General features: G+C 39.5%; 3 protein-coding genes across 6 annotated transcripts; 1 reads left to right on the top strand and 2 right to left on the bottom strand.

Moving 5' to 3' along the window:
- The first annotated feature begins 1,609 nt into the window (after window positions 1-1,609).
- Window positions 1,610-4,393, top strand: LOC125314353 (disease resistance protein RPV1-like). Of its 2 annotated transcripts, none has more exons than XM_048276459.1 (3): window positions 1,610-2,674; window positions 2,884-3,168; window positions 3,261-4,393. In XM_048276459.1, the coding sequence occupies exons 1-3, from the start codon at window positions 1,625-1,627 to the stop codon at window positions 4,161-4,163; spliced, it is 2,238 nt and encodes a 745-aa protein (XP_048132416.1). In that variant the 5' UTR covers window positions 1,610-1,624; the 3' UTR covers window positions 4,164-4,393. The 2 variants fall into 2 exon arrangements, with proteins under 2 accessions (XP_048132416.1, XP_048132415.1); XM_048276458.1 differs by having other exon boundaries at window positions 1,610-2,680.
- A 481-nt stretch (window positions 4,394-4,874) lies between these two features.
- LOC115750442 (pentatricopeptide repeat-containing protein At5g46100) lies at window positions 4,875-19,727 on the bottom strand. 3 transcript variants are annotated; one of them, XR_004016482.2, is made up of 4 exons: window positions 8,370-8,904; window positions 6,472-7,989; window positions 5,874-6,044; window positions 4,875-5,570 (listed from the first exon to the last, which is right to left on the bottom strand). XR_004016482.2 is itself a non-coding variant. In XM_030687809.2 (3 exons), the coding sequence occupies exons 1-2, from the start codon at window positions 19,437-19,439 to the stop codon at window positions 6,507-6,509; spliced, it is 1,275 nt and encodes a 424-aa protein (XP_030543669.1). In that variant the 5' UTR covers window positions 19,440-19,727; the 3' UTR covers window positions 5,591-6,044; window positions 6,472-6,506. The 3 variants fall into 3 exon arrangements, 2 of the variants coding, with proteins under 2 accessions (XP_030543669.1, XP_030543666.1); XM_030687809.2 differs by lacking the exons at window positions 4,875-5,570; window positions 8,370-8,904 and adding an exon at window positions 19,382-19,727 and having other exon boundaries at window positions 5,591-6,044; window positions 6,472-7,723; XM_030687806.2 differs by lacking the exon at window positions 4,875-5,570 and having other exon boundaries at window positions 5,592-6,044.
- Window positions 18,090-22,612, bottom strand: LOC115750443 (E3 ubiquitin-protein ligase AIRP2-like). Its single transcript, XM_030687810.2, has 5 exons — window positions 22,236-22,612; window positions 21,042-21,192; window positions 20,870-20,936; window positions 20,542-20,776; window positions 18,090-18,652 (listed from the first exon to the last, which is right to left on the bottom strand). Exons 1-5 carry the CDS (start codon window positions 22,313-22,315, stop codon window positions 18,442-18,444), a joined length of 744 nt encoding a protein of 247 aa, XP_030543670.1. The 5' UTR covers window positions 22,316-22,612; the 3' UTR covers window positions 18,090-18,441.
- Between the last annotated feature and the right edge of the window lie 781 nt (window positions 22,613-23,393).

Below are 23,393 nucleotides of genomic sequence, written 5' to 3'. Positions count from 1 at the left end.
TGAGCCGAAAAAAAATATTTGCATCTAAGTAAGAGCCGTACAGAAATATTACCTTCTGCCCATCATTAGGAATGTGGGCCATGCACACATGAATAGAGAGAATTAAAATACATGCGATGTTACATTCAGACTAATTTTAAGCAACCTACGTGCTACAAATAATGCTTTGCTGATTACTATTACTAAGCCTTTATTAAATACATGAGAGTTTACATTCAGACTAATTTTAAGTCTTAGCACTCAGCACAATGTCTATCTATTCATCATTTGTAGATCAATAATGAAAAGCAAAATAAATATCACATGCAAGTAAATATTGTCAATTTAGTGTTTTAATGTTTGAATGGCAAGTCATTTGTAATCTTAGAATACATTCTTTGACTCACAAGTGAGAGATGATTGAAGCGATCTTGCCAGAGACTCGTGGTTTTCATTTGCCGATTGCCATCTATATTCGAAGACTAAAGAATCTTCAAGACCTTTAACATTGTGAAGTGAAATCTAAGGAATTAACATTGTTAAATGTGCGTTTGTTTCACGGAAAACTCTATGAAAAAGGAAAATGATTTCCAAGAAAGCAATAGGGAAGTTAAGTTCAAGAAAAATCATCTTCTTCCAACTTCATAAAACAAGTTCTAATCGCCAGATCCATATCCCGAAACCTACCCGGTCCGGCCGATCATTGAGGTTTAGGTGATCGGCTGGAGGAAGAAGGAAGGGAAGAAAAATAAAGAAAGATAAAGAAAAGAAAAAGAAAAGGAAAAAGAAAAGAAAAAATAAATAAATAATTCTGAAAATGTTCAAATATTATTTAAAATTGTCCACATCAGTGCCAGCCGCACTATGTAGAATAGCTGGCATCCATGGCCAAATTTGGTCAGATCGACTAAATTGGCACAAATGCAAAAGTTTATTACTCAATTGGATAAAAAAAAATGTCTATGAGTAAATTGACACAATTGCAATAGGTTTAGTATTTTTTTGGTAATTTTCCCCATCTTTTTCTCATGTTAATTATTTATTATACCTTTCGATGTAGATTAATTGTTAATGGTGTTCGCGGCCATGCAAGGGTATTCCTAGTATAAAATTAAAGCCGGAAGTGAGAGACCATTCTTTTGTGTTTGCCGTGTGGAAGCTTCGATTTGCAATCTTCAGAACAATGGCGTCGATTACGTAAACACTTTTAGGAGAACACACAGATAAAAGTGGTAACCAACAATGTTTCAATGATTTGAACATTCGCCTCCCCATATCATATCTCAATTGGGCCATGGTCTCTATTATGTTCTGAGGTTATAATGTACACTGTCCTTCACACACACACACACATTTGCTACTGCAACTCTACCAAAGACAGACTTCTGAAGCTTGAATCCGGAGCCGTGCCTCATAAACACTACCTTGATGATCAGACTGCTGAGATAGAAATGTTGAGGGGACAAATCAAGGATCTTCAGGAGAGACAATACTCTTCGAAAACATTCTCTTTTGATCCCTTGTTTGTTCTCATCTTGTCAGTGTATAGATAAGAAATTTCAAAGCGGGTATGCACACACACACACACTTCACATCTTACGGCCTTATCAGTGAGCAATCATCATGCTTCTTGTAGGTGGCTACAATGGAAGAGAAAAGACAAGTTGCCACTATCGAAAAAGGTGTTGGAACAGATGATCAAGTCAATCACATCATGAGCTTGATGGATACTAATGATAAGGGCAAGCGGATCGTTGTCTTTGTCCACGGAGAAGGTGGGATTGGCAAGACAACTCTTGCAAAACTCGTGTACAACCAAGTCTGCTGTGAATTCGATGGCTGTAGCTTCCTTGCAGATATTGGAGAAACAACTCAAGTATTTGGAGGGCTTCAGCTTTTGCGAACCAAGTTGATTTCTGATGTTCTAAAACGGGAACTTGAGGATGTTGCTTTTGTCAACAGGGGAATTGAGTTTTTCAGGGACTTATTCTGCAACATGAGAGTTCTCATAATCCTTGATGATGTGGAAAATGTGTTTCATCTCCAGAAACTCATTGGAGATTTCTTTGATTGCTTTGCTTCTGGAAGTAGGATCCTTGTTACCACCAGAAACAGTGTCATCCCAGAAGAGTCTCCTCAGATCCGGACATATCATGTTAGTTGGTTGGATAATGATCAGGCTCTTCAACTCTTTAGGCAACATGCATCCATACCAACTTCTTCCTCACATAGCAACTTCGTGCTTTCTCACCATGCTCGTAATACTATGGCAGGACTTCCATTGTTCATTGAAGTTATGGCTGCAGTATTCCATGGTAAAACCTGGATGGAATGGAATAAATTACAACGGCATTGGTGGTCACAATACAGCCTCTGGGATTTTCAGAGAATTTTGAAGGAAGCATGTCTAGAAATAAATTATGGGAAGAAACAGATATTTCTGGATATTGCCTGCTTTACCACCGGCGTAGATAGTCGAGTTGCTTTTTACCTATGGTATGACTTCTCTTTCCTCCCTTCGATTGAAATTCCCACTCCCCTAGCCAAAATTGGAGAAAACAATCAGATATGGATGCATAGCATGTTGAGGCGGCTTGGCAGAGAAATCGTTCGTGGGGAGAGTCTTGCAGATCCAGGAAGGCGGAGTAGATTATTTAATCATGAAATAGCTCTCCATACGATAAAGCAGAAAAAGGTGAAATTTGGTGTGCTTTTTTCCCCCTCATAGTGAAGCATTGAAACACTTTTGTTATGTTCACCGTCAAAGGAGAACTATTTCCTAGACCATGTGTGCAATTGACGTTGTTCCTCATTTTTCTTTAGGAATGTTTACTGACTGGTTATGTGTCAAGAAGAGAGACCATCCTTTAACTACCTTTTGTTTGTTTCTCTTGTCCATCACAGGGAACAGAAAAGGTTGAGGCACTCTGTCTTAACTTTCATCAGCGTACTTCAGACAAACTCACACCAGAAGATTTTAAGAGCATGCCAAACTTGCGGTTTCTCCAATTGGATCATGCAGTCATTGCCGGAGATTTCGCTAACGTTTTTCCAAATTTAAGGTGGCTCCGTTGGCGAGGATGTCCTCGACATCTGCAAGTAACTAATTTTCACTTAGGAAACTTGACGATTCTCGACTTGTCCTGGAGCGAAGTCACGAAAGACTGGGAAGGCTGGGATCAATTCAAGGTAGTTTACAATTCATAGCTATGGTGAGATGGCCCGGCCTACCATAACTATTTGTGAAGTGGGCTCATGCATATTTTTCTCCTATTTTGCAGATGCAAAACTTGAGAGTTCTAGATCTTACAGGTTGTACGGACTTATTAGTCACTCCTAAGTTCTCTAGTTGCCAAAATCTGGCCATGTTGATTCTGGAGCGATGTTCACAATTGGTCAAGATAGATAATTCGATCGGCGATTTGAAGTGCTTGGTTTCCCTGAATTTGAAGTTCTGCACAGAGCTCAGCATGTTGCCGGTAGAAGTGGGTCACCTGACAGCTCTGAAAGAGCTTCTCATGGACGGGACTTCGGTACAAGAAATTCCCATCTCCATTGGTCATTTAAAGCAGCTTGAAACTCTGAGCGCCTCAAACTGCTTCTCATTGAGTCAGCTACCGAGAACAATATGTCACCTGACAAGTATCTCACTTCTTTCCCTGGACGGCTCCAGAATCACAGCACTTCCCGATTCCGTTGGAGAACTGGTCAGACTTAAACACTTGTCACTGAGGGATTGCCGCCGAATAAGAAAACTTCCAAACTCCATTGGCAATATAGGGAGATCGTTAGTCGAGTTAGACGTGTCGGGGAGTGGCATTTCCAAGTTTCCAGATTCGCTAAAAAAACTGCAGAAGTTGAAGGTGCTGAGAATGGATTCTTGTTTCTTTAGTGAGTTCCCTCCTGGTATCGGAGAGCTGACTAGCCTTGAAGAAATATATGCCTCCTGGTGTCGGAGTCTCGAGGGAGGCGTTCCGAGCGAGATCGGGAAACTGCAAAATCTGAGAATCTTGAGGCTGCGACATTCTACTATTTCCAGCATACCGGCAGAGATCCACCAACTTTCCAATCTTCGGACCCTTGATTTACTTCACTGCGACATGATCAAAGAGTTGCCAACGCTTCCCTCTAGCAAAACGATTTTGTACGTAGATGATGAACTGAAGTCTTCGCATCTGCCGTAGCTATGCCTCTGATGAATGCTAGGCTCTACAGACCCTGGCGAAATGATGGCCTTTCCATTTACCTTTATGTTTCATTCCAGATTTGAATATGGATGTCACCAAAAGGATGTGTTTTTCTGAAGTTTGCGAAGTCGTTTCATCTGAAAACATGGTAACTTTGTACGCGTGTATACGTGTATGTACTCATCCCTATGATAAATTTCCTTAATGACCGAGGCGAAAATTTCTAATGCAGCGCCACTGTGGACCCATCTCACAGTTAACTTAGGAGCTTGGCTGTGTACTAACTTGGATAGCACACGGATCAGCGTGTAGACTGTTAGGATAGGCTCCGAAGATTGGTATAGATTTCTGCTACACCTTATCATCTCATAAATAGAAATTACACGTGTATATGCATCTCTAATTTGATAATCGGGTCCTAGAGCAATTGACTTCTTTAAGCCTTGATTAACCAATCCAGGACAAGTAGTGAAGTAGGTTGTCCGGGCCAACCATTCAAGACTTGTCAAACCAGATCAACCAGGCAAAATTAAAGACACGTGTATTTATACCATATCCAGGTATTACGGAACAGGGAAACCCCCAATTAAAGAATGTTAACACATTTATCATTCTATTTCCCGTTCCGAACACTCTTCTCCCAAGTTGGAGTAGAAATATCATGCTTGGCGAGCTTGATATATATATAGACACACACACATACATACTAGACTCAAGGACCAACATTAGCGCTAACAAACGCAGTCTTGATTTCCCGGGACTCTAGCTTTTCTCGAACAAAATGACCATCGAGCTCTATATATGCTTCGTCCTCTCATGAAAAACAGGACTCGAAGCAACATGTATAGCTGCTTGACTATCACAAAACAATGCCATCGGTTGCAACTGCGGCATACCCAATCTTCAACTCATACATACCAACTCCTCATAATGTCTTCTCAATTCTGGATTTGTCTGAAGAAGTCAGGACATAGGCCAGCTACAGACTTGTCTTTAGTAACAGCAATGTCAAGCATGAGAGGTTTTAAAAGGCTGGTCAGTACCTCTTCAATCATACTAGGACTTCGCTTTTCTTCCATCACCCATATTGAAGGTGGTGTGAACAGCAAAAACATACCAATCGTTCCTATAATACTTCCACATGTCACCTTAGAACACAGGTCACATATCAAATGGCATATTTAACAATGAAACTCTTCTCCATGATCTCTCCTTTTCTTCAAGAAACTTCCATTTCCATTTGCCTTAAAGAGCTTGATGAACAAACCAACTTTTCTGGTAGCCAGTCCTCCATCTCAATATAAGAACAAATTGAAGTCCAGCTGATTAGATGAAATCTGGAAGTACGATCATCATGTCACTTGACAACAGAAATCTCTTTGTAAATTCTGTTTGCAACAGGAACTGAAAGAAGTGACAGAAAGTTAGTAGGTTAGACTCAACAAAAAGCCCTTAATAACAACAATTATTCTAACCTTTTGGACAAAAACCTATTCCAACTTGCCAGTTTCTCTCTATTTTTCTCAATGATTTCCTTTCAAATAGATTCACATTTCAAATGGTAACCTACTGGCAATCCCTATAAGCTATTTGAACACAGTCCATATGTGCAGCCAATAACTCCAGCTAATTCAGACACCTCAACCATCACCGTGTTTCATAAAAAAAAAGTGTCCTTTAGCATACAAACCGCCAAGGGAGACATACTCCGCATCAAAGGAAGGGCGCGATAATCCTTTTGATTCACAGAAGTCAGAGCTTCAAAGACCATAGGAAGTGCTTGCCCATTAGCTCCAAACAGCTAGATTTCTCATATCCGCAATTAATTCTGATTCTCCAATTTGCCCAAAGATAATGCTGACAGGATGCGACATGATCCTGGTAAAACAAGCAATAGCCTCAGAATCTACATTATACAGGCACAGAAACTTTGTATGAGCAATCATAAAAATGATAGAGAGCTCTCATCTATTCATCCAAGCCCATTTTGTTAAAGGATACCTACTGACCAAGAAGTCTCTTGAAGATGTCACGCAATCTCTTTAATCCATGGGAGAGTAAAATTCTACCAAAAATTCTGAAGGAACACGATACCAAAAGTACTTAATCATAATGCAGCTCCACACAGCCACTAAAGACAAAGATAGATCAGAAATCTTTCTATTAAGGTAAGGCACGGCCAACTTATTATGAACCACAAACTTATTTTCTTAAAAAAATAAAAATAAAAATAAAGTGGAATTGTTACCATGCATATGAAATAAGCACAATGGTAGAAGCGGTAACAAGCAGCATTAACTCTTACCTATAATTATATTCTTATAGTCTTGTCTGGTTCTTTCATTGTTCACCAATCAATTCAGGCAATAAGTTAGCGGCTTCTTTCCCTTTCTCCCAATGCACAAATCCTTCTACAACTGCCTTCCATGTTTCCTCGTCCAGAGCACATCCATCATGTACCATTTCCTCAAATACTTGATAAGCTTTATCTATATCCCCTTTCCAAAATAAATATCGAACAAGAGCACTGAAAGTCAAAGCATCAATGGAAATTCCCCTGGCCCGCATGCTTATGTAAAGCTGATAAGCACGATTTATTTCACCATGAATGGCAAGGCCTTGAACAACCGCGTTGTGGATTCTGACATGAATAGACCAAGTTAAACGATTCGGAGAGACTCCTTCTAGTATCATCTCATCAAGGGAGTTGGCAGCCTCCTGAAATTTGCACTTGTCACAAAAGCCAGCAATGATCTTGCCATACAGTCCCGCATCTGGTTTCAAACCCTGAAGCTTCATCCTGTCAAGAGTCTCCAAAGCTTCATAAACTTTCCCTTCTTTACAGAGTCCATGGATCAAAGTGCTGTAAGTTATCATGTTGGGCATCAGCCGTTTCCTGACCATCATGTCCAAAAGCTCCATTGCTTGAGAAGAACACCCACTCTTGCAAAATCCATCCATTAATGAACTGAAAGTAAACACATTAGGCTCAATACCATTGCCCACCATTTGTTCGAACAATCCAAAAGCTTCATCTAAATTCTCGGATTGACACAGACCATGAATCATGGAAGTGTAGGTGATTACACTAGGTGAACAACCTTTTGTCTCCATCTCTTCAAATAGTTTCCTGGCGTCCCCAATTTTCCCCCATTTACACAATCCATTTATCAAAGTACCGTATGTATATGAATCTGGATCATATCCACGATTTGGCATCTCATAAAATATCTGAAGGGCAGAATCCATCGTTCCACTAATCTTGCACAAAGCTTTGATCAAAACATTGAGGGAAGCAACAGTAGGTGATACACCAATCTCCCTCATGTGTTTATAAAATCTAAGAGCTAGTTTCAAATGGTTTTCCTCAACAAGTATATCCAAAATAGTGACGTATGATTTGGGTGAAGGTTTGCATTGGAAACGCTTCATCCTCTGGAATACCCTCACTGAATCCAGCGGCCTGTGAACTCGCCCATAACCTCTGCAGATGGAGAGAAATATGTCTTCTGTAAGATTGCACTGCTCTTCTTTCATTCTCTGAAGAAGCTCTTCCGCTGTCCAGAACTGATTTGCAGAAACCAATTTAGATATGATAAGGCTAAAGGTTTTCTCATCATGGCGAAAACCATTACTATACTCTGCTGTTGCCGAATCAAAGATGAGCATTGCCCTCTGTACGTCCCTTTCAGCCCTAATAAGCTGCTCGACTAGGGACGTTGTAAGTTTATTAGACCATTTGATCATCGATCTACTGGCCATTGCAGCAAACTTCTTTACTCTAGTTGCAACTCAGGCGATATTAAAAAAGCGCTGACCTCCGCTAGCAGAAAGATAATCCACATTGGGCTTTCAGCAGAATGAGCCACGTAACCATCATCCAATAACTGTGTCAGTCACCACAAACGCAGCAAATCTGCATCAAATAAAGAATTTAGTTCTCACACATATAACTTACCAAGACTTTACCTTCACTGAAAGAAGAAAAATCATGCAGCCAAGAGAAGAAAAACATATTTCAGCCTAAACGATCTCTTAAAAGGGAAAAGCTAGAAGAGGGATCAATCACAACTCCAAAGCTACGTGCATCTTCCACCTATCCTTAGATGGCCCCAAAAACAATCTACTCTAGTAATAAAAGCAAACGCAGAGAAAGCTTGACAAGATTTTTTTTTTTTTTTAATGGCTAGGTTTCGCAGTTACTTCTCCAAAGAATACTCGGAGAAATGCATCAAGAGGTTGTTTCTCTCGGTAATTGGGTCGGAATACATTTGATATCACAATGCCATTCGTCCTGAAACTCCCATCAAACACATGGTGTGCAAGGGATGTTCGGTGAACGCAATAAACACTGTTGCTGTCAGTGCGCTAAACACCATAACTGAACCGTCGCTAGCAACACAGAACCACCAAAAAATAGTGGTCGTTTGAGCTTGCTCAAATGCTACGGTTGGAAAAAAGAACAACATATCTTAATTAGAAAGCCAGAACAAAAACAGCATGACTCGGAAGCTTGCCTTCGCGGAGTATCCGTCGAAGTTGGCGGGGGAGGTGAGACCACGGAGAGGGCTGACCACTGACAGGGCGTTCGGTTGCGGCGGTGGTGCGCGACGGAGAGGAGCAAGCTCTACGTCGACGGCGGGTGTAGGAGTTGTACTCGTTCTAACTTTCTGCATGTTTTTCAGCAATAATTAGACAGGGAACAAAGCCACCAGTCCCTGAACCTTTCAAAATATTCAATGAGGTCCTTGAAATATTTTTTTTTGCGCAATTGAGTCTCTAAAGCATATGCTTTTTATTCGAATTAATTCTTTCAGTAAAATATAATGAGAAATGCCGGCATTAGTAGGCTCCCGAGCGACCACGTCAATACTGACCGGATAAATTGGTGCTTAGTTGTAATTTTCATAGAGGATGTGGTCTGCAACCGGAGGCGACGCCAATGAGAGCTATCGAGCTCTTGCTCTCCATCTTCGAGATCGCTTGACCGCGACGAGGGCCAAATTTACCCTAGGTCATACAACCTTCGTCGCGAGACACTTAAGGTCGCACGACCCAATCATCAATCGCTGATGTGACATAGCCTCTAGTATCGCCTCATGGAGATCTTGTGACTAGCGGTTACATCTAGTCGAATTTGAGATTCGAGCTTAATTTTCTTTTCCTTTTTCTATTTTTTTAAGCATTTGTTTTGCTGTTCCGACGCCGGAGGTTGTGCCATCTCCCACGATGCCTAGCTGGCGTTCGCGGTCCCCATGCCGGAATTAGGAATTATGAATTATGCTTGAACTTATTTTTCAAACTTCCTTTTTCTATATTTCGATATTTATTTTTCCAATGTTCATCAATTTTCAATTTCGTTTATTTTAAAATGCCACATATCCGTCTATAATGGGAAGGAAGGAAGGACCGACTCAAATAGAAAAGCACTTTAGTTTAAAGATTCAATTATACATAAAAACAGAATTCAGAAACCTTCTGTTATTGCTTAAATAATATTTAGTTTTGATCGTAGAAGTACATCTTTTTTGTGATCAAATGTCTTTTGGTTTTATTTTTTGCAAACTATAAAACTTTTCAAATTAGCATACCATATATTAGCATGCCTTTTAACAGTAAAAAATGGAGGGAGCTTGATTGACAATTCACATTGACGAGTGATCGGTTTATTGGATGTTCGTCTCGAGTACAGCACGTGAATGTTTTTTCTCGAAACTTGGTCAATAAAAAATTAAAACCACTTTCATAAATATGTATTTTTACGACTAAAACCAAAAGATATAGCACCCCATATCCCTCGTTTTTTATACTTAAAAGTTCCTCGCATCTAAAAGGAGTTGGAAAAGCAGACAATTCTTGAAATCACATCACACAACTCAATTGCATTTAAGAGCGATGGTGAATCAAAATTGGAGATTTGATCTTTGAGACTAAAGATTGAATCCTCGATTAAATTTGTTTCTCGTTGTGATTGTAGTGAATATTTAACATATCGTCAACCATGACTCATATATCGTGTGTCGTTGATTTGGGATATATTTCTACTACTAGAATAGAAAGAAAAAATGCATTGCATTTAGAATTGCATATTTGAGGAACTTAATTAGGAAATAATTGAACCCCTAATTTGAATTAGGTCATCATGTAAATTAGGCAGTTTCCAATTTTTGCTTTCAAAGGAAATCATAAAATATTGCATAAACATCTCATATAGAATTAATTAGTTAGCATCTAGAAATCATATTTAAGACATGCATTGCATCATTAGGTAATATTCTTTTAATAACGTCACTAAAGTCATGTTTAGATATCTTTATTAAAAAAAAAACCTCTAACATATATTAAATAATAGGGTCAGTTTATAATTATCCAATTCATATCAATAGACTTGCATATAGGTTGCATTCAATTTAGTAAAACATAGTTTGCATGTCATAATAACTCGATTACTATTCCACCCTTTGAGCAATTAATTCGATTATTTTATCAATGGAAAGCTCATGATCCAATCTCTTTTAGTTATGTTGTTGCAATCGATTCCTAAAGAAGATGAGTAGGAACAATCACATACTTCTAGATCTGCAGATTCGGGGCATAGACACGAATGTGGCTTAGTGGAACACCATGCAATTCAACACAAATGCATCCATTCACTTACAGATTTGGAGCCTACTCTAACTCAGAATTTGGTTTTCAAAGCGGATGCCCGCGTTCAGGAACCCAAGGGTGGTGGAATAGTGAGGGTGGTTCCCAGGCCATCTGTTTTGAAAAATAATTGGACCTATTAATGAAAGATGACAATAGTTAATGATGATAATATCTCTATTTCATTAGTAGCTTACAATGACAAACAGGTCAACTAGTTGCCCAACAACATTTTCTTTTTAACTATCTTCGTTTGAAATTTAACAACCATTGGTTGATTTTAGGATACATAAGTTCATCGCATCTAAGGAGTATAACATAGTTTGCATGTCATAATAACTCGTTACTTTTCAATTGACCAATTACCTCGATTATTTCACCAATGGAAAGCTCACAATCCCCAACCTTGTCAATGTGAAATCAATCCTCCTTTCATTGCTTCATGCTGTCTAAACATTCTTGCTACACATGTAAGCGTTATTAAGAAAAGCTGCAGCAAGATGTATTGCATGAATGATTTTACTCTTCCATAGCTTGAAACTCTCCCATAACCTCTGATATTTATGTACATAAGTCCATATATTTGTCTAATAGCCTCATCTTCCATTTCTACGGCTGCAAATAAGAGTCCCGAAGTAGCGCTACAGCCATCAACAAAGTACTTGAAATATCGATTTTAGAGCATGCAAAACTTCTTTCCCTTCCATCCTAAACTTTGCACTATAAATGATTTGATCCACTTCTACGTCTAATTCATCCTTCTCAAAACCCAACGAAAGCCACTCGGATGATGAAACAAGCGATCACAACTCACTTTTAACCCCCGTAATTGGTTGGAGCATACAATAGTTTGAGCAAAATCTCATCAACTCCGTTTGTGAACGGATTCATTGAAATGAAGATGTCATCGCCTTATGAATCTTAGCGACACTGCTCTTGCCCGATCCGATCAATTGTTGACCAAGGCATTCACGGAGTTTTTGCTGCATAAGGGAAAAGAACAATTTTTAAGGCATTCAAATGTACATGCAATATCCAAATCGAGTTCTCCGTCCATTATCATTGAAATTAATAGCTCTAGGAACCGGTCGGACCCTTGGGTCCGCTATTATCATGCATCCCAAAATACTGAGCCGCTAGATCAAGAAGCAATCGTCTAGGACCATCATCTCGTCCAGCTCTGACCTCCTTAGCTCAAGAGGCTCGAATTAACAATCTCTAATCTCCCTCTCATCGGACATCCGTTCCGCAAGCTTTCGTTCGAGCAAGTAGGGCTGCAAAATACCTTGGCTTGTGCTCTTCAATCATTTTTGCGCACTCGAGTTTGGGTGGTAGGGACCGATCGGCATTAATTGGGGTCTATACGCCATTTCATAGATCGTAGTTAAGCTTGGGCCCTATAAATGTAGCAAGCGGTGTTGTCGGCCGAGGGTCTTAAAAGAGTCGGCCTTTGGCTGAATCGTTGAATAGGCGCATGCCTCCCACTATGTTTATATCCATCTGCCTTCGTCCGTATCAATGATTCCTACGAGATCAATGAAGTATGTGAAGATTGGGATTGATCCACTTGATTGATGTAACTAAAACAAACATCTAAGCCCCGGACAAGCATAGCTATAGATTATTAGTCTAGAGAGTCCACAGATCCGTCGGTCTTCCTCTTCCTATTCTTCCCCTTCTTCGTTTTCGTCTTCCTCTTCCGATTCGTCCCCTTCCCCCGGTGGCGTTGGCGGCGCTACCGAGGGCTGGTGGCGCCGGCGAGGCTAGCGGCGCCGGAGCCGGCGATCCCACAGCAAAGGTGATAAAGGCGTCGCCTCCCACTAATCGTGGTGTTCTCCTGTAGATAAATCTCTGCACAATAAAGTTTGTGTTTGGTAATCTCTCAAAGCCGAACATCTAAAGAACCAAAAAAAAAAAAAAAAAAGAATCAAAGAAAGTATAAGGTTTTCAAGAACACTCACATTCGCATGGAATCTTACCGCCATAAACCCGAATTGATGTGGCATGTCGGTAACCCGGACGATACCATCCAAGGTCACTTCGAAGCCGGCGCCGATGGCCTGCCAATGCCAAACCAATGGAGGCGTGAAACCGGCAGCCATCTTGTGAAGTTGCTCGCTTAATTCTTCTTTGGCTTGCCTCACCGACTTTGCCTATAGAGTTCCGGTTCCTACATGCTCGTTCTTCCAAGCGTAAATGATTTTGGATCGGTTTCTTTACTAATATAGAGATAAATGGGTGCACTTGAGTTGAAGCTAATAATCAATGACGAAACAATGAAACTAAGTTTGAGATCACGTGACGCTAAGGTAACGACCTGATTTTGGATTGGTACATGAATTGGGGCTTAGGGGTTCTTCGCAAAATCAAGTTGAAGCTCTCTTTCACACGCCCACTAAATCCCATAATTGGCTTTCAAACCCCACCGGCTTATTTAGTGAGAACAATGTCGTTTGATAGCACTCCGAGTTATCTTTGGTTCAAACAGAAACAAGTTATTTTCATTATATGTAGCGGATAACGTCATTTTGACTATTTACAAACGCCATGTTTGAGCATATAATAGTTTGAGCAAAATCTCATCAACTCTCGGCCATCATGCTTTGACAATCGTTATTGCTTGATCCGGTCAATTGTTGACCAAGGCATTCATGGAGTTTTTGCTGCATATGAGGAAAGAACAATTCTTAAGGCATTCAAATGTACATGCAATATCCGAATCGGGTTCTCCGTCCATTATCATTGACATTAACGACTCAGAAGAACTAATCGGATCCTTGGGTCCGCTGTTACTATGCATCCCAAAATACAAAGCCACTCGACTAAGAAGCAACCATCTAGGAACATCATCTTGTCCATCTCTGATCTCCTTAGCTCGAGGGGCTCGGAGTAGCAATCTCTGATCTCCTTCTCTTCGATCATCCATTCCACAAGCTTTGGTTCGAGTGAGTAGGGTGGCAAAGTACCTTGCCTTGTGCTCGTCAATCATATTTGTGCACTCAAGTCCAAGTGGTAGGGACCGATTGACATTAATTGGGGTCTACAAGCCATTTTATAGATCATAGCCAAGTTTGGGCCCTATAAATGCAGCAAGCGATGTTGTCAACCAAGGGTCTCGAAAGAGTCGGCCTTTGGTCGAACCGCTTAACCGGTGCGTGTCTCCCGCTACATTTATATCCCTCTGTCTTCGTCCATATCAATAATTTAGATCAATAATGAAGTCTATGAAGACTATGGTTGAAGATACAAAATCAATATTGGCGTGCAATCAAACAAAGGTTCCAAAGATGGAAGGGAAATGCCGATTTCAAGAATGCAAAAACCCATACACGAGACTAATCATTAATTTAAAAAAATGACTACGACATTTATTTCGTTCAACAAAGGTGCATACTATAAGTTCAGGAAAATAAGCAAACGCATAAAAGGCATCTCGCCTAATGAGATTCATCTAAATTCACCGCAATGAAAATGCAATGATAATGAAGATAGAATTTTGAATTCTCTTTCATCCGCTTCGTGTGAATCTCCAAGTATCACGCGCAAACTATTTCTAGAAACTTTGGTCTACAAAAATTTAAAGCCACTTTATAAATTTTTGATTTTATCTCTAAAACCAAAAGATATAATGTTGCCATATTAATATCCCTCGTTTTTAATGCTTAAATTCATCACATCGAGTGAGAAAACACATTGAAAGAGACAATTCTTGAAACCGTATCACACAACTCAATTGCGTTGAAGAGCAACACTAAATCAAAATTGGAGATTTGATCTTTGAGACTAAAGATGTTTCCTAATCGGGTGAATCGTATGTCATTAATTTAGGATATATTCCCATTATTAAAATGTCAAAAAAATCGTTGCATTTAGCTTAGATCGATTCATCTAAGTTTTGTAATTTAAAATTGAGGGATCATGTATTAATTAGTAAATTATCTAATTTAAACAAGAATTCAATTATCATGTAAATTAAGCAGTCTCCTATTTTAGCTTTCAAAGGAAATCATAAAAGTATTGCATAATAATCTCATATAGAATTAATTGTTCAGTATCCATCCGATATATTGCATGTTATTTAGTAGTCGTATATAGAAATCATATTTAACCCATGCATTGCATTAATAGATCATATTTCTTAATAAGGTCTCTTAGGTCATGTTTAGGTGTCCTAAGGTTTAGTCCTTCTATTAAAAAAAACTAAAAAATAATAAACCTCTCATATATAGGGTTAGTTTACGATTGATCCTATTGATGTCATTAGAATTGCACATAGGTTAAATTCAATTTAGTATAACATAGTTGGCAGGCCATAATAACTCGATTACTTTCCGTTCCTTAATCAGTTGACTCGATTATTTTATCAACGAAAAGCTCACGATCCAATCTCCTTAAAATGTGATTTGATTACACATTAATGATTGCAGTAACTCGATTGTTGATCAATGTTGCATAGGGAAAAAATTGACTTTTAAGGCGTTTAAATCCGGTCAAACAATTCTCCTTTGAACTTGATGCCCGCAAGCTTGAGCTTTCTTTTCGGAGTGTTTTAGCTCATGGTACTCCTAGCAAATGGCCCCAAATGGGTAAATCGGCGAAGTTAAAACGGAGTACGATTGCAGGTCTTCGACCTCCCTTTGGAATCCATGTTGAAGACTTCCAGCGGCAGATTGATGAGATCATGAGATTTTGTCAAGACTTTGACACAACGTATAGGATCCGAAGGTTGGAGAGCGGGATTTGGATTTCAACCATGACAAAATCCGTGATCATCAATATTAACAATCCTGGAGAACTATTGATCAGATTGTTCGGGTCCACTCTTACCATGCATCCCCAAATGCGGACTCGATCAAGAAGCAAGACCATATCTCGAAAAATTCTTACCTCCCAACTCGAGAGGCTCGGAATAGCAAATGACCGATTGTGACAATCAGTCGTGGCGACAATAGAGGCTTCAAGAAGCGACGCTAGGGCTTGAGAGAGCTCGGTGTAGGTCGGCTTTGAGGATAAGGGCGACAGGCGCAGTTGGTAGGTGGCTCGGTGTCGATCGGTGGCGGAGAAAGAGAGCATTAGCTGGCCATTGGGAGGAGAGAAAATCTGTTGCGGCAGTGCATTGCGGTGTTTTTTTCTTCTTTTTTGGTCCAACGGTGCATTGCGTGTTAAGGAGCCCATGGGTGCTGTGATAGGATAATCTCTAGGCTCTTCTAAAAGCCTCTAGGATAAGGGGAGGTATCCAAGTGAGGTGGAGAGGGAGCCAATGTTGTGGGCCGGGCCGACCAGGTCCTCATGGCCCATCGTAAAAGTCAACCAGAGATTTTCGGAGTTGACCGGTTCCCGAACCTTCCTTAGTTGAATTGAAATCATCGTCGGCCGGATCTCTAAACTTTAGTGTCCCTAAATCATATGATGATCGGAGGCTGTGTTTTCAATCAAGGTCAACTTTCTCGGTTTGACTGGAATAAGTCAACTTTGGATCAATGAATGAACGACCTAATGAAATGTATTTTTCTTTTGTTCTCTCACAATGCAATGCACAAACTCTATCTCAACCTCTCTCACCCTCAACCCCTCACGCCACTTTCATTTTGCTCTCATCTTTCCACACATCCGAACTCTCTTGTTGAAAACATCCCTATGAAATTTTAATCATTCCGAAACTATCGTCGATATAATATCCATTACGATAGATGCATATGTTCAAGGTGACATTGGAAAGACTGTGATAATATCCATGATGGCTTAAAGAGTTTGGTAAAGATTAAAGAGTTTGGCGAAGACTAACTACGGTGATGTAGTTTTCTACGGGAGGTAAGCAAGTTAACGAGGTGTTCATAAGAACTTGGAAGGACCATAGTCGACCTATGAAGTCATTGGCAGCTGATATGCTCGGAAGTATGATCGTTTTGTTAGCTTACACTTTGCTTCATTTGATTATGAAAATTTTCTACTATGTGTTTACTAGGGGTGTCAACGGCTCGATTCAATTCGATTTTTCACAAAAATCGAACTAAACCGAACAATTATAGCGAGTGACTAAACCAAGCCGAATTGTAACCCAAACCAAAAATCCAATTCGGTTTGGTTTTTCGATTTTCCTTTTTCTTTTTTTGATTCTTCTATTTTTTTATTTTTCTCGTTTTTTTCCTTATTTGGTTCAAAGGCCGACAAGCCACCGGCCACCGGCCGAGGGACGGCAAGGGCTGCCACACCCTTGGCCACAGGCTGGCAGGTGCCGTCGGTCCTCTGCACCAAAAAAGGAAAATAAATAAATAAATAATAAAATATTTATTTTTTCCCAAATTGCTATATTAAAAAGAGCAGAGAATTTCGGTTCGGAATAACCCAAACCGAAAAAAAGAATGGTTATTTTTCAATTACCCAAACTGAAATGCGCGAAATTTTCGGTTTGGTTCGGTTCGGTTCGATTAGCGGTCTGGTTCAATTTTGACACCCCATAGTTTAGCATGTGTTAATAGATTGATTTAAGAGTCCTCATTCGTGTTGTTAATGTAGTCTCGCATCATAATGGGCCTTAGCCCACTGTCCAACGCCATTACAGCTCTGAACAATGGGCTTCGGGCTTTAATTCGGCCCCAATAAGGGCCCAGTGGCCCCGGGGCACCTTGATATGTGTTGGGATAAAAATCGCACCTTTATGTCTTACCGTGGTAATTTGTGTTATGGCAGTCTATTTGTAGTTATTTGATGTATTTAGCGCAATTTAAGTGTCCAGTCATGATATTTTTAGATATATAGAAAAAGAATATAAAAAATGATAAACAAAAAAAAAAAACAAAAGAGGTCTTTTTTCTTCGTAGGAACATTTTAATTCATATGTAGGTGCACTTATCCTCATTGGGCGGATCATATCATCCATTAGCTTAGGATGCATTTATGTAAAACATTAAGGTCAGGTTGTTTTTTCGGAAAGAAATCAGGTTGTTTTTTAGTAATGAATTGCATGAGTAGCGTTAACTTAGTTCATATTTGACCATTAGTTTTTTTTTTCTTCGGTCGAAATATATGACTATAATTTTTTTTTTTGGTCGAAAAATTTTTCTATAGTTCACTAGTAGATATTATGTTGATCATCATTTCCCACAAACATTAGGCGTTACCATATGAATATGCTGACTTCCTCTCAATCATTTTATACGAAATTGCGATTTCAATTGCTCGGTACATGAAATTCGCAATTTATTTACAAATTTTGCAATTGATGTGGCACGGCCAACACATGGCCATTTGTTTATGGTCCCTGAATGGACGTCACTGATGAACGAGTCAAACAGCAAGATTGCTGATCTAGTAAAAGCTCTCTCTCTCTCTTTTGAAGGCCAAAAGAGAGTACTTAACCCACTAAGAATCTTTACAAATTATATATACAGATGTGAGAATTGGTAAGTGCAGATGTTTGTGTAGAACTTCTGATGAAGATGAACCACCTAGTCTGATCTGAACTTTCCCTCTCCAGCCCACAATAAATCAGGCTGGTTCTTCTGACATGAAGAGGCAGGACCAACCAACAACCTACGATGCTGTCCCTCATATCAGGATGAAAATGTCAGGACCCATCAAGGAGGAGGAAAAGCTCGGACAACGGTTTTCGGTTTCGAACGGTTTTTAATCACCTTATGTGAGAATCATATGTTTCAAAGAGATTATCGGGAACGACCAGGGGCAACTTATCTATGTACATGAAAAGCCTCCGAAGATTCTCCCTCGTCACGGTTGCCACGTCAACTACATCCCTGCTGTCCATGAATATCCAAAGATCGCCCGAGTTTACTCTCTTGAGGTTGTTCCGGCAGAAGGGGCACGACTGCGATCTTGTCCGCCTGTGATGCCACAATGAGGCAGCATGAGTGAACTTTCACACAAACCACGCAGTCAATGGAAAAAACCAGAACAGCAACGCTAGAGTAAAAGATCAAAGCTGTTCTAGCATCTGATCTTTGTACGTGACTCAGCCAAACGGATCATATAACTGTAAAACCCGACTTGATGATGGACTATGGCTGAAAATTAAGCAGGATTAGAGAACCCAGAAAAGTAATGCATGGCAACCTAGATTAACTGCTCTGTTGCTTGTTGGCAGATAGCAAATAACTGATCGAGGTTCCATTTCGACTGTCCAAACTATAAAATAAATGTGAACACTAGCAATTATAATCTTAAAAAAATCATGCAACCCCAGAGAATGAAACAAATTAAACTCATTTTATAGTAGTTTGAACCAGTAAAGGAGATTTTCAAAATGCTTTAACAAGAACTGGTAACCTTATTAAAGTTATTCACCTTTAACAGGAAACTACCGAATTTGAACTCCCACCAACTATCAGCTATTGCAAGCAATATATTTGAAAACTTTAATCTGAATGTTTTGCTGAAAGAAGAATTTATGTGTATGCAATGAGGAGAATCAAAAGTGAACTCCCTCATTCATGAATAATGCATTATAGAGGTAGATATGGAGGGAAATGGTGGAATTGCATTCATTGAAAAGCAAAACCCATTTTGGACAAGAGCTTGTTCAAATCAAATCCAACTTTGCATAACTCTTGTACATCCCTCACCACTCATCAGACTCGTCATTCTTAACTGTGCAACTGGATATGCAGACATAAATTGTCCACACGACAAATTGGTAAAGAGAAATCCATACGAACAAATGCAATAGACAACAAAACCATGGTTCTCTCTTCCCTTTTTCCAGCAGACAGAAACCCAAAGTCATCACATGTCCCCACCTTATCCAAGATAAAAATTTGAAGACCAAAGATCATCAACTGGGCTACATTGAAATACTTATGATACTCTCATAGGATGCAACTCTTTTTACACAAGATTTATTGAACCATGCTAGTATGTATCCATGAGTGCGCACAAATAACAACTCCCTAAAGTCCCTGTTCATGGATTGGACCCAAAAAGCAAAGAAGTCCCCGTTCACGGTATATGCAACAACCTGACTTGTTCTCACCTCATAGGATCTGTAACTACATTGGAAAGACAAGTAAAAGATGAAGGGTTCCCCCACCAAGACCTCAATATCTGCTAAGTTTCTGGGAAGCTTAATAATTACTATCCAAAGAAGGCTAACAATGTCCCACTCTAAGACTACCTGCCATTTTTGAACAACTATTGATCTTTAAAAGCAACTGCTCTCTGAATAAAGAAAGCCACCAGATTACCAATTCTCTAAAGCAACCCATCCCCTCCCTCAACTAGCTTTCCCACATTTCCTACCACGCAAAGCTACAAATCCAAGTGTACATACATCAAACTACTAAAATTTCTAATCCCAATTACGCACTGAAAAGGACACGACATGTTTTACAATTGGACATGGAAGAGATCTAGTACCCGAAAGCACTGCTAATAACAATTTATTATTTATTTAGTCTGACCATATACACCAGCAATCAACTGGTCATTCTCTGGAAAGTTCTAATATCTCTTCCTCCAATGTGCAGTCATAATCCTCAAGGGTTCACTTATTCTATAACCAAACCAGACTTGAAAAATATCTCCTCGAATTGAACCAAACTGATAAATTCAGATTAGTCGAGTTTAATGGATTGAACCTTTTTTGTCACTGTAGCAAACACACAAGCGACACACATATATGCCAACACGGGCACACACTCCCAAGACCCCCCCACACACACACATGTAAGAGAGAGAGAGAGAGAGAGAGAGAGAGAGAGAGAGAGAGAGAGAGTACCAATCCCGATAACATTTGAGGCACATGGCGTGGCTGCAGTTGGGCAGCACAATCTTACTATTCATTTCCATGCATATTCCACATTCATCTTCCTTTTCGAATTCTATATCTGCATACTGCCTATGTTCCTCCTCTTCTCTCCTTCTATACCTCTCCACGCACAGAGTCTTCTGCCTTCTATCTTCAGTATCAGTCACACCTTTTTGAAGTTGCAGTAATGACGGATAAATTACCGCTGACAGCAACAGGAACAAGAGCATTGTCAAAATAACTAATCCAAATGGATCGCCAACTTGACTTTGACTGAAGGGATTCAGAATTTGATTACCATAGAACTCTCTGATGCTAGCTCTTCTTTCATGGGTTGACATGGTTGTTGTGCCATCAACATAGACCTAGAGAACAAGAGGAGTTCCTGTTTTCAGCAATTTTCCTTTGACGAATATGAGTCAATAAAGCTATATCACAGTAGAACTCAGAACTTCCCTTTCCATTTTTACCTTGAAAATCAGAATTCTCACCAACCCAAGGGCACCAGCTAAGTGACAATCTGTCCACTGCACTAGAAAAAGAAAGAAATGTGCAGCTGGACTGTACGACAATCTCATCTGAAGACAAGCACCGTCATAATCCCTTGGAAAATCAGATGCTCTGTACCACATGCGATACAAACATTCAACTAATGCATATAAAACTGATCTAACACTAAGAACTATAGAAATATTATTGAACGAAGAAACTCGTGCAGGTGTTGACATATCGTGCCTTCTGTTTCCCAATTCACCTTACTTGAGAAAGAGACAAAAAGGAAAATGTACAGAGACAAAAGGCAAAACGTACAAAAGAACTCATTACATACTCGCAAACTACTTTTGCGAGTTCTTGAACACGAGGTGGAACAAGGCTCCCCTCTCCATTGTCAATGCAGCCTTACCCTTGCATTGCAGCAAGTCTAGTTAAACTAATGGAGAACATTGACATGAAATCTGTAATGGAGAACTTTCGAAAACCTTAAGCCCCCGGAATTTCACATGCTGCCCGAGGAACTTACAAATCATCCATCCAGACCGCAGAATGCAACTTACCAAGAATAAGACTTTTTATCAAGAGCAAGTAAAAACTCATACGCCTTCTAAATTATTCAACACAGAGCAAATCTTCATTCTGCTCAAATCATATAATGTCAAAAATCAAGCATCATAATACAAATTCGAGACATAAAGGGTGGGAATAAAATCATCTTTGGACATCTCATCAAATACACAAACCGAGCATTCTGGTGTGGGCCCATGTAGATGAATAATAAACTAAATGCAGGAACCTCAGAGGACAGAACTGCTGTTCAAAAAAAAAAAAAAAAAACGCAATTTGAGAAAACAAAACATCAAAGAGAGTTCAATCAACTAAACAAGAGAACTGAAAACACCGAAGAATCAGAAGGGAATTGAGAGCTAGAGCTTACTTTGACAAGTAATTAGAAGCTGACACAAATAACCCAGAAAAGGTGAGGCAAACATTCAAAGTCAGTGAAGCAAATTCACCCATCTGAGATTAATTTCCTCAAGAAACGATTTAATCCCAGAAATGCAGCACTGATCATCAAACCCAACAACACAAAACAGAAATTTCGCAAGAAAAACAGCAGAAATTTCAAATTCATTACAATACAAGAGAATTTTTAAGCTAGAACTTACAGGGTATTCGCATGCTGAATGTCTGCCTCAAGCACCTTCAGAGAGTCCTTGAACGACTTCCTCATCGAGCCCATGTGCATCTCCAAAAACTCTCTCTCTCTCTCTCTCTCTCTCTCTCTCACAAACACCCACCCACCCACCAAGACACGCACAGAGAATTCAAAAATACAAAGACCCTTTAAAAAAAAACGAGGAATCTTGAAACGACCATCACCGATCTCAGGTGATTTCTGGAACGTCAGAAACGCTCTCTGCTTTCTCTGTACTTTTCTGGGTCGGAGACGAAAAATGGCCCCCGTTGAATGGAAATGTCAGGTCTTCGTGTCGCTTCTATTTGGTTCTGGGGAGTGTGCAAGCGCAGAGTGAGAGAGACACGTAGTCGAGACCAACAAGCTGTCGTGGTGCGGGCAGAAATATTACTTAACAAAATGAAGGGAAAATAACACGAAATCTAAAATAAAAATAAAAAAACAACGGAACTTTTGAAATGTCAAACCCAGTGATTATAAATATGGACACGGAGATAGGGAAGAGATGACAACGTAAATGGTTCTAAATTGTGGATCAAAGTGCAACGCGTACGTAAACTTTTAATTTATTTAATATGATATTTAAATTTTAGTCCAGCATGTAATATCGTCTCTAAATTTTTAATTTGTTCAATGAAATTTCCTGAACTTTTGGTAAATATTCAATATAAACCCTGAACTATATGAAAATATTCAATATTATTTCTGAACTTGAACTTTTGGTAAACATTCAATATAGTCCCCGAACTATATAAAAATGTTCAATAATATCCCTTTACTTGAATTACTGGAAGGGCAACAATGGATATTCTTATATAGTACGGAGATTAAATTAAGCATCTACCAAAAGTTCGGGGACCGCATTCAATAAACTAAAAGTTTAAGAACGACGTGTTATATTGAGGTAAAGTTCGGGGAGCACATTAAAAAAAAAATTTAAAAGTTCATGAATCACCACTAAGGTTCTCGTCCCCAAGAGAGCTCTTGTGAGCTGAGGTTAGCCTCGAAAATTATATGCAGAGCAGCTTAGCTTCTTCCACGTGATGTAGGGACTCCCTTCCGCATGGCCTTAGCATACACTCAAACTCATCGAGCCTAGCTCTAATACTAATTAAAGTTCTTATTTTAA

The sequence above is a fragment of the Rhodamnia argentea genome, chromosome 3 (assembly GCF_020921035.1).
Source record: "Rhodamnia argentea isolate NSW1041297 chromosome 3, ASM2092103v1, whole genome shotgun sequence".
Classification (NCBI taxonomy): Eukaryota; Viridiplantae; Streptophyta; class Magnoliopsida; order Myrtales; family Myrtaceae; genus Rhodamnia; species Rhodamnia argentea.
Note: the sequence above shows the minus strand (reverse complement) of the source record. Positions and strands in the feature narration are given on the sequence as shown.

What these genes read in the sequence shown, in the direction of transcription:
- LOC125314353 (XM_048276458.1), top strand. Translation starts at nt 1,625, where the DNA reads ATGGAAGAGAAAAGACAAGTTGCCACTATCGAAAAAGGTGTTGGAACA. An exon ending in TAAAGCAGAAAAAGGTGAAA is followed by an intron (nt 2,681 to 2,883) that starts TTTGGTGTGCTT and finishes TGTCCATCACAG; the next exon opens with GGAACAGAAAAGGTTGAGGC. An exon ending in AAGGCTGGGATCAATTCAAG is followed by an intron (nt 3,169 to 3,260) that starts GTAGTTTACAAT and finishes CCTATTTTGCAG; the next exon opens with ATGCAAAACTTGAGAGTTCT.
- LOC115750442 (XM_030687806.2), bottom strand. Translation starts at nt 7,928, where the DNA reads ATGGCCAGTAGATCGATGATCAAATGGTCTAATAAACTTACAACGTCC.
- LOC115750443 (XM_030687810.2), bottom strand. Translation starts at nt 22,315, where the DNA reads ATGCACATGGGCTCGATGAGGAAGTCGTTCAAGGACTCTCTGAAGGTG. An exon ending in TAGCATCAGAGAGTTCTATG is followed by an intron (nt 20,777 to 20,869) that starts GTAATCAAATTC and finishes TGTTGCTGTCAG; the next exon opens with CGGTAATTTATCCGTCATTA. An exon ending in CTCAAATGTTATCGGGATTG is followed by an intron (nt 18,653 to 20,541) that starts GTACTCTCTCTC and finishes GTGGCATCACAG; the next exon opens with GCGGACAAGATCGCAGTCGT.